At 45.7% G+C, this 10566-nt stretch overlaps 1 protein-coding gene across 2 annotated transcripts in view; it reads left to right on the forward strand.

Annotated features, from left to right (window-relative positions):
- Positions 1 to 8096: 8096 nt before the first annotated feature.
- FBXO11 (F-box protein 11) overlaps positions 8097 to 10566 on the forward strand; it is a 70073-nt gene continuing 67603 nt past the window's right edge. The window contains exon 1 of one of the 2 annotated variants that reach the window (XM_074536908.1): positions 8097 to 8557. In XM_074536908.1, coding sequence (XP_074393009.1) covers positions 8443 to 8557 — 115 coding nt within the window. In that variant the 5' untranslated portion in view covers positions 8097 to 8442. The remainder of the gene's footprint in view (positions 8558 to 10566) is intronic. The other variant, XM_074536907.1, reaches the window with a different exon arrangement.

Raw genomic sequence — 10566 nt, forward strand, 5'->3', positions numbered from 1 at the left:
TGAGCAGCCACAGCCCAGTACTGCCCAACAGTGACTACTGCACCCAATGTCATGTTGGAACAAAGTACAGAGAGAGAAAATTAGATTTCATGCTTTTCCTTCTCCTCAGTTGGTTTCTGCCTCCCTAAAAGAAAAAAAAGTAAAATGCCTGACTGCATTTTTGAACAACTATTAATTACTCCATGCCCAAAGTGGTTCACAAAAAAAAAATGCCATCTACACAGATGTAAATCTGAAAAAACCCAACTTGCATCAAAATATACCTGGTTTTGCCAAGCAGCTTACAAAACAAAGTCATCCATTTAATCACACACAGTAATAAGATGACCAATTTGATAAAAACAAAGACAAGGATCAGCTATTAAAAAATGAAGATTACAAAACAAACAATAAAGGTTAAACATTTATAAACTTCTAGAGTAACAGCTTCTCTACTGATGTTGAACATGAACTTAGAATGACAGCCAGTAATCTGTTTCCATAAAACAGCATAGAGAGATCACTTCCCTTTATCCAATTTCCAAAAGGAAAATTCTTTATAATATTACACTAGCCTTACTCAAGTTTCCCTTCTCATTTTAGCCGAGACTTGAAAACATATGATAATCTTGAGTTCCCATTTTTCTTTTCTGATTTGCCATGTAAGAAACATAAAAACTTAAGCAGCAAGATTTAAGACTCAGGAACTCAGTGACTCAGGAAATCTGAGTTTGTAGTACTGGACACAGCCAAGCAGAGGAAAATCAGATTTTATTTAACATATTTAAAACAGTTGCTCTGTAAGCTGCCCTTACAGTGAATGTGCATTTACAAATACTATATAAATTTTGTTAAGGCCTAGATCACACTCATGCTCATCATCAAGAGTTGGTGGAGAGGATCTTACAGTGCCATTGATCTCATTTATAAATACATGCTTCTGAATGGATGATCTATCCTCTGTGTCTGCTTATCAGCATAAAATAAGATCATGATAAGGACCTGACACATTAGGGATTCGCCACAGAAACAGGGTCATCAGGGAATCAAAATGATCACAGCCAAGACTTTGGTGAGATAAAGATGGGATAGGAAAACCTTCTAGATCTGGAATAACCTAAGATGACAACTGAGTAGACTCAAAAAGGGATACCTGCATCATGCTACGCTTGAAATCTATTATATTTTGTCAGTTATTCCTAGGAAACATATTCTGCTGTTGATTAGCTGACCCTGCTGAGGTGTAGGAACATGTACATTGAAAATGGAGGATAAACAGAAGCAAACATATCACCATGTGGATAACTGCACAAACAATGCAGCACTGGAGAAAATTACCTATAGGTACTGGCCTGTAAGACATTTCTTGCCAATTTATCTGTCACGTGCCCTCAGCAGCAGAAGTCCAAAGCTCCTTGAAGGCAACAACAAACATCACCACCACGTGGCAACAGAGAGAAATGAACTGCTTAAAGTCATTACACAGGTTAAAGTCTCTATTCTCTGGGCACTCCGGAGCTGGTGATCCCTGCAGTAGGTGCTGCCTCCTGCCTGGATGCACTGCTCAAGCACAGAGCACAACGTGGGGCTCCAGCAGCAGCCCAGACAGCTCCTACAGCAGCACAGCCATGGCTCAGAGCATTCCAATAAAACAGATCCAGTTAGGAATGACTTTCCCAGGCCCAGGGAAATACTAAAGGCATGCTTCCAATCTGTCTGCAAGCTTCCTTCATGGAAGGGCCATCCTTTCCCACCCTTTTCGGCACTACCATTGCACAGGTCTGTAAAACAGCTGTGCCTTAGCTGGATTAGTTTGCAGTCATTTTCCCTCCTCGACCTGCCTAACTGTGCTGCTGCACAAATGCTGGTGGACAGAACACGGTACAGGGTAGGTACAGCAAAAATGAGACTGTGAAAAGCAGGATTGCTTCTTAAGGGCTACAGCAATTTGGTCTCCCACTGCAAAATGCTCTTCAGGGCATCCAAAAATGCTTTCTGATGAAATATCTCTTGGTCATAAGAACAATTAGACCTTACCCCCACTTATCAGATAGGGCACAACCAAGAGGTCCACCTGAGGCCGTAAGATGGAGAAAAAGGACCCAATTTCATATTTTCTACCTGCTCCAACTAGAGGAGCAAGCTGGCAAGACATATGTACACAATATGCTACACACTTTTTCTCCTGGCCAGGTCCAATCTTTATATACTGAGAGAACTTTTATGGTAGGAAAGGATACAGCTTTGGAGCAGGACATTTAAAATGGCATATGTCTACCAGGCAGCAAAGTGAAAAACTGTAATCTCTCTCTTTTTACCATGAAGAACTTGTTCCCACCAGTTAACAACAGCAGTTGCTGTTGGGGTTAAAACTGTCAGTACCAATGAAGCCCACACCCAGCTGCTCTCCAGATCTGAAGTGAAGGCAGTTGTATTCACGTGCTGATGCTGAGACCACTCCTGTCTTCCTGCCTTCAGGACTGAAAGCAGCATCCATTCCCACTGCTGACCCCTTTCTGTATGGAGATACCAAATCCCATTCAAGCACCCCACCTCTGGATGCTCTACAATGCTGCCAGCTGTTTGACACATTGAAAATGAAGACTGGCATTCCTCATAATTTCATATTAGCTGTTCATAACAAAGGTGAAGCAGTGTCCCCAGCTGCTTCTTCCCGCCAAGGCCTGTGATAGACCAGTTTCAGGAAACTTAAGGACTTTGTAAAAATGAGGAGTTCAGAATCCCACTGAGATATTCCTAGGGAAGAACCACCCCCTAAACAAACAAAAAATTTCATAAAGAAGCCATTATTTTCCTTTCCTACATCTAAATCTGGAGCCAGGCCCTCATATTACTCCAGCCTCCTGGTATTAAATGATTGATTTTTCCAGTTGGGAGTATTGGATGTACTTCTTGTAAACACTTCTCATTTGGGACCTGACTCAATTCATTATGCTGAAAGATCTCGTCAGGCTGCATCCTCTCCAAGGCAATATAAATAACACCCACACCAGCCTTATTTGGGGGGCAGAAAACCCCAGCTCTAAAGACAGAACTCATCATATGGACACATTGCTGATGCAATGTGCAAAACAAAGTAGGCTCCAAGGAATAAAAACTGAGTGAAGCCCATACTTGATCTCTGTGCATGCATGTCTGAAAATGAACAGTGAGAAGCAAACCTTGAGTGAATGAGACCCACCAAGTCAAAATAACACTCATCACCCATAAAATTATGTGATTTATCCCAAATATATTTTAATTAATTTTAAAATTCAAGCCTTGTATCAGGCTTGCCTTGTGTTCAGACTATGTGAAGCATCTAAACTCGGTACAATCCAGAGGACCAAGTTTGGGGGTTTCATTGCATACTGTCAGGAAAAATGGGCTAAAAATATAGTATGGATACTTGAAACAGCTCCATACTCCCACTCCCTCTCTGAACATACAAAAAAATCCAGAAGGCAGCTGTGTAGATATTTATCTAGCCATGAAAATTCTACCAAGACAGCTAATAATGCTTTAAAACTCAGACACAACCCTCCAGGACTTTATTTAGAAGTTACTTTTATTTAAAAAAAAATAATGAGAACTGAAGTACCACTCATGCTTCCAGAGAGCTTTTGTTAGGGCAGAATTAGAATTAACATGTTAGATAAACATGTTGCAACAGTCATGTGAGCTTATAGGAAACAACACACATTCCCCACCCTGAGGTCTTTATTTTTAGTGCAGAAACCAGGTTGGTATAGCAACAGAAAACATCCCAGCCACAGACATTCACCCAGAAGGCAGCCCAGGAAGGTCAGCTAACATCAAGCTGGATTTCAGGAGACAAGGATTGCAGGTAAAAGAAGAGATTTAAGAGTCTTTTTCTGCAGGAGTGGGAAGATTCTAGATGCAAGAGATGGGTTGTAAAACACAATTAAGAGGAACTGAGGGTCAGAGACATCGCAACAAAATGACATTGGAATTTTTGAGCTGCACAGCAAGCACGTTCAACCAGTTCTAGGTATCCTGAGCTATTTCTGAAAGGCCCATATCTCCCAATCTTGGGAGAAACAACCCTCTAAGTTTAAAGAGCTACAAGTCAGAAATTCACACTGGGTCAGTCCCAAATCTTCAATGCAGTATTTTTAGTCTGGGGACATATTAGCAGCACATGAGATGGTTCAAAATTATAGACAAAATTCTTATCCTTCTGAAAGCAGTAACATGACACCATGGAGAAAGCCTTAGGTAAGGACTCCTGTACCCTGGGCTCTGTTCATAGCCCTGTTAATGCTCTTGGACAAGTCATTTCTACCCTTTCTGCTTCATTTTCATCCATACAGAGAGGGAGAGACATGTGGCTCCTTTGCAAAACCACCTGAATCGATTAAAAAGTACAAAAAAAAATTACTCCTTGTATTTCTTGTTCAAATCCACAAGCTGTAGGTAAAGGCTCTGTGGTGGGTTTTGTGTAATTAACTATAACCATGTTCTCAAAATATTTCTTGTTCTCTCACATCTATTAGGAAGCAAAAGCTAGGGAGAATACTGTCCATTTGTACTTAATTAAAAGTCACTAATTAAGTTGGGGGGGTTGTTGGTTTTTTTTTTCAATTTTCAAAATTTTTGATTCTGAATAATTTTGAAGTAGAGCTTTAGGCCATCATACACAAGTTGAAGGCTGTCCTTACTTGCATTTTGTGAACCCCTTAGAAGTAATTCACAGATCACAGATTCATTGACATCTGTTATCCTAGATTTGTTTTGATCGACTGTTAAAGGAATAACCACATCTTCAGGGTAAGGATGGATCATGACAACTTAAATGAATCTGTCCCATAAAAAGCATTTCTAATGAGCTCTGAAGCAAGGCTTTTCAGGTTGCTAGTAGACATATACATTAAATAGAATAAAATAGTGGTGATTCCTGCAGATCACCTCAATCAGCCTTGCTGATTTACCACTTTGCACTGTCCCATAGTAATTTCCCAATTCTGCTTATTCTGTGACCCCACCACCTCTAATCTCACAGCAATACTCTGAGATTCTAGAAAAGAAACAGTGATTCATTATCTTGATATTTAAGTTGTTTTAATTGTTTTCACTTCAGAGAAAGTCAGCAGACTCAAAGTGGCTCTTCTGTCCCTGCACATCACCCTCACAAACGGGAATCCCCTCCATGACAACCTGCACTAGATCCCTCTGTGAAGCTGCCTCATCTCCAACTATTCTGTGCTAACACATAATTAACAAGTTACTGTTATCACTAAGCACTCTGTGGCATCTCTTCATGCAGGAAGGCAGGTGATCCCTTCAAAGCAGCAGCCAACTCTTCAAGAAACAGAGAACCAGTTATCATTAACATTTAAATACACACTCATTTGAAGTTCAGTGCAGCTCAGAAGATGGTCTGAATATGATGAGCTAGCACTTGACAGCTCTGTCCAAATTGCTTATGCTATAAATGCTCCAAGCAAGCTCCTCACCCGGGTCTTGCACCTTTCTGTTCATAATGTGAGGCTGTTCAGGGGTCACCAAAAGGTGATTTGTGGCCAACATAACCAGCCCAGCAAGCATTTCTATTCTGGACAATTATGCAAAAAGATCACTGTACAGTTTAGCTCCACTTCCCATTCCCTCTCTTCCCAATTTAAATAAAGAAAAAGCTGTCTTGACAAAGGCAAAATTATCTTGCCAGTATAAATCACACCCACATTCAGGAATGGCTTATTAGCACATCACACAGGATGGCTTAAAGCACCTCCACAGTGGTCAACACAATGAAGCCCAAATTACTAATTTGGGCTTTCAGTGCCATTTCCATCACAGAATGGTGTTTTCCTTTTCAGAGGCTTTCCAGCAGCAAGGGAGAGACAGGGTGGCTAAGGAGAGCATTTTGAAGACTGACAAACAAACATGAAATTATGGCCAAGTCCCAGACAGGATACATTTAACAGCTATGAGAAGAGATACAGAGATTTAGTCAATAATGTTTTGATGAGTTTTCAGGCTTTCTACTGTTTGGCCTTCTAAAGTACAGCCAAGAGTGTCAGACAAGAGTACTGCAAGTATTTCTTTACTCCATGCCTTGTAAGCAAACACTGAATACTTACAGGAATCACTTTTTCTGCACCAGTAATTTATTGAGTCACTGAATCAAGTCTGTATAATTCACCATGAAGTTTTTATTGTATCAACTCAGAGCATTTATCCCAAACTTCTGCATAACTTCTATAGATTGCCCTCGATGTGTTCTGGTTGTCAGTGAGAGCATACTTTGGACCTTAAGGAGCTAATTACAGAAAGTGTTTCTGTAGGCCAAGAGACCATTCAGTTTCAAACTAGTGCAAGACTTCTTAAGGAATTTCAGAGTTTGTTTCAATTAAATAAAGTTTTATTCTAGTATCAGAACCTTTTGATTCTTGAAGGCTCTCTGTGAATCAGCTTGTCATCTATCTTTGAACAAGCTCTCAAAGATTCAGAGTACTAAAAAACTGGAGTATACCCACATTGAGCAATTTCAGGTAATCTTGTGACACCAAGAATTCATTTGCTTGGGGAAGAGAGCACAACTAGAACAGCTGAACAGAAATTGATTCAATCAGTTGAAACACTCCAGTTTAAAATCAGAAGTTTCCAGTGAGGGGGAAAAACCCCTAACCATGACACAGTAAGTTCAGAACAATACCTGGCTATGACTATTCTTCCCATTCAAGAGTTAAAGCAGAGTTTCACAATGCCACTACCAAAAATAAGAATACTTTAGTGATATTTACATATAATTATGTAGCTCTACAGAATGTTCAGTATAGTAGCCTAGTAATCACTAGGAGACAAACTGGTCCCAAACAGATTGATGTTTATATTCTTTTTCCCTACAAAGTTCTTCTCACAGGAGCTTAACTTCATTATCTCTTCCGCTAATATCAAGGAAGTTGGCAAGAATTATTTCTCTTGGACATGGAAAAACATCCTCTACTGTTTCTCCAGTCGTTCTTTAGGGCAACAAAATCTTAAGTCTAAAAGGTGCTCCTTAACAACCACTGAGATTTCTCACACAATTATATTTGATCTAATGTGAACTGAGAATTAGAATTTCACTGTCATTTCCTTTGGAATCACAAGTGTAAGTGTTTTTAAAGCTTTTTTCTTTTTAAAAGCTGTCATTTCCTTCAGCTATATTATACCTTCATTTGTCAGCTTGAAACAAGCTCCTACCTAATGTGTTTTTAATTACCATCATTTATTTACATTTTATACCAGATAACACACTTGCTTTTCAGGCACAGTCAAGGGCCCTGGTTCCAGAAGCTCCCAGAGCTCCGTTTAAGTAGGACTCCACAAAAACCCACCTTCACAACATTAGAAGCAGATTCCTGAGTAAACCCACAAAGAGATGATCTCTTCCTTACTGCCTGGGTTTTGCCATCCATTTTATTAAGTGACTCCTGAAAAGGAAGAAGATCACAGCTAGCTTCGCTTACTTTTTTTCCCTGCTCTGAGGCCATCAGCTGAGCACCAACATGACAAATATAATAACGGAGGAAAAGCCTCATACACTTGTCTGAAGCCCAAACTAAAGAGCGTTATCGTTGTACTGGGAAAAGACAGCACAAACAAGAGTGGGCACGCCGGCCAAGGAATATACAGAAATCCAGAGGGGAAAAAATGGTTAACAAGCAGCCAAGAAGCCGAGACGAGCCGGCACCCACAGCACGGCTAATCCCAGCCCAGGCAGGGTTACCAAGGCGCACGGCACCACAACAAGGCACCGTCGCCAGACGCCCGCCCTCTCTCCTTCGCCACACACGGCCTGAGCGGAGCCTGCCGGACCCCTCCGTTGCCCATGTGCTGCCGGTGGATTCCGGGCTGCCCCAGGCCCGGCTCCCGTGCCGGTTCCTCACGGGCGCCACCGCGGCCACAGCCGAGCCCGGGCGCCGCCATTGCCACCCCACACGCGCGGCCCCGGCCTTTTATAGACACCGCGCCGCCCCACCCCGCGCCGTGCCGCCCGCCCGCCCCTCCCCAACCCGCGCACCGATAGTACGGCAGCGCCCATTGGCCGCGCCGGCGCCGGCCGTTTGTGTGGGGCGCGCCGATTGGCGGAGCGCGGCCGCCCAACGGCCGCCCGCTCGCGAGCGCGTCCCTGGCGGTGTCAATGGCTCCTCCTGCCACGGAGCAGCGACGGGCCTGAGCCGGGCAGGACCGCGGGATCGCCGGGGGCCGGGACGGGGGGGCGCGGCGCCATCGTCCCCCACAGCAGCGCTGAGAGAGCCGGCGGCTCCTTTGCCTTCGAGCGAGCCGGCAGCGGCGGCGGGACCCGCGCCCCGAGATTTCCCCCCCGCCCTTCCCTGCTGCCCGCGCCTGCGAGGCGGCCGCCCCGGGGCTCCCTCCGAGCGCCCCCGTCCCCGCCGAGGCACCGGTTGCCGGAGGATTCCCCCCTCCCCTCCCGCCGCCCACACGAGCCGGCAAATGAACTCGGTCCGAGCCGCCAACAGGAGACCCAGGCGAGTGTCCAGGCCGCGCCCGGTGCAGCAGCAGCAGCAGGAGAGGAACAACGCCGCCGCCGCCGCCGCCGGGGATCGGGGTAAGCCGGGCTCGGGGCCCGCCCTGCGCGGGGACCGGCAGGAAAAGCCCAGGCTGCTTCACCCTTGGCTCCCGCTCAGGCCGCGCTTTGTTTGGCTCGGGCTCTGCCCCGGCTCGGGGGGAGGCGGGGGCTCGGCCCCTTCCCGGGCCGGGGAGGGGGGAGCGGATCGCCCGCGACCCCTCGGGACAGGACACCCCCCCGAGCCCCCGCCCCGTCCCCGGGGACGGCGAGCGGGCGAGCCGCCCTCTCCCCCCGGGAACACCGGAGCCTCCCCGCGGGGAGCGGCGGGCCTGGCCCCGAGGGCCGCGGGGGGAGAGCGCCCGGGGGGCTGCGGGGCGGGGGGAGGCGATGGTGTCGGGCCGCTCTCGGCGGCACCTTCCCCGAAATGGTGTCCGGGGGCGGCGGCCCCGGGTCTGGCTGAGGCTCCGCGGGGCCGGGCCCGCTGCGCCGCGCCTGCTGCGCAGTTCGGGCTCCGGCTCCACCGCCGGCGGGGGGGCCGCGGCCCATCGGCCATTGATCCCCCCCGGCCACGCCGCCCCCGCCGCCCCCGAGCGGAGCGGGGGCTCGGGCCGCCCGCAGCCCGGCCCTGCCCGGCCGGGGCCTAGCGAGAAAATGTTGACAATTGGGAGCTAGCGGGGGAAAGCACCATTGTGTGAGGGCATGAGGAAGCGGCGAGGTGGGATTGGCCCCTCCTGGAGTCCGGAGCGGGGTGCAGGGGGGGCTCGGGGGTGGCGGCCCCTCGGGCCTCGCGCTGTCGCCCCAGCGGTGGCTCTGGGGGTGCCGCTGTGCCTGTGCTCCGAATGTGCAGGGCTGCTGGTGGCTGGGCTTCTTTTTTTTTTTTTTTTTTTTTTTTTTTTTTTTTTTTTTTTTTTTTTTTTTTTTTTTCTGAAGGCGAGATGGGGGTGGGATTGGAGGAGACATTTTGCATGTCTTATCTGGTGGATTGGATTTTAATTTTTTATGCATTACCTGTCACAACTCCGGCATGATAAAGAAGACTGATCCGTGGTGCGGTCTTAGGTGTACAAATGCCTTTTTAAAATTAAAAAAAAAAAATAGCTTCATTGTCAGCTGAATGTCTTTTGTTTGAATATCTAGGATATCGCATTGAGAACAAGGTGTTTTAACTACGGAGATGCGTCGCGATAAATATTTTAGTGCATTTTCTGCAATCAGAACATTTTAAGTAAATGAAGTAAAGAAAATTTAATCTGAGGAAGTATTTTTAATTCTCCATTCCTCTCCCTGCCCTCCCTCCCCTTCCTTCCCCCGCCCCCCCTCGCACACATTGGTCAGAGCAAAGAATGTTACCCCGACCAGATTGCTGTGTATATAACCAGAGGATGTGATGTCTTATGCCCAATTATGGGTCTTGTGTAAACCTTCCAAAATCTTCAGTAATTATATGATTAAAATGACTTCTCTGGTATACTGACATTTAAAAGAAAAACAACAACACCGAAAATAAAGCAAAACAACAACAAAAAAAAGAACTTCCTCTCAAAGACATGCACTGAGGGTTTTCATCGTCGATGTTCCATATGCAGAATATAGGCATTTTTTCATCCCCATGGCTTGCCTTGCCTTTTAAACAGATGAAAATACAACTTATAAAAGGCATCCAGAATGGTGTGCTTATGGATTAAATGCAGTGATTATTCAGTTTTACGTTGGACTGTCACTGTTCATATGTTACTAATTTGCTAAAGATACAGGCAGAAACTTTCTCTATTAAAATGTGAGGCTGCAGTGTATTTGTATTTCTCTGACATTTCTGGAACTCTGGACTCACCTATTTTTTTTTTCACATTGTTCTTCTGGTTCACATGGTTGACCACTCAGTGGTGATGAAATTATAACAAAATCAAATTCCATGGTTGTGGAAATTACCGTTCCATGTGGATCACTGCTAGCTTTTTCCTTGCATTTTTGAAGGTCAGTTGTGCTAGGTCTCACTTGGCTAAAAATGTATCAACAGCATGAAGGTTTTTTGTCATTAGTGTTCCATC

The sequence above is a fragment of the Zonotrichia albicollis genome, chromosome 3, assembly GCF_047830755.1.
Source record: "Zonotrichia albicollis isolate bZonAlb1 chromosome 3, bZonAlb1.hap1, whole genome shotgun sequence".
NCBI classification, from domain to species: Eukaryota; Metazoa; Chordata; class Aves; order Passeriformes; family Passerellidae; genus Zonotrichia; species Zonotrichia albicollis.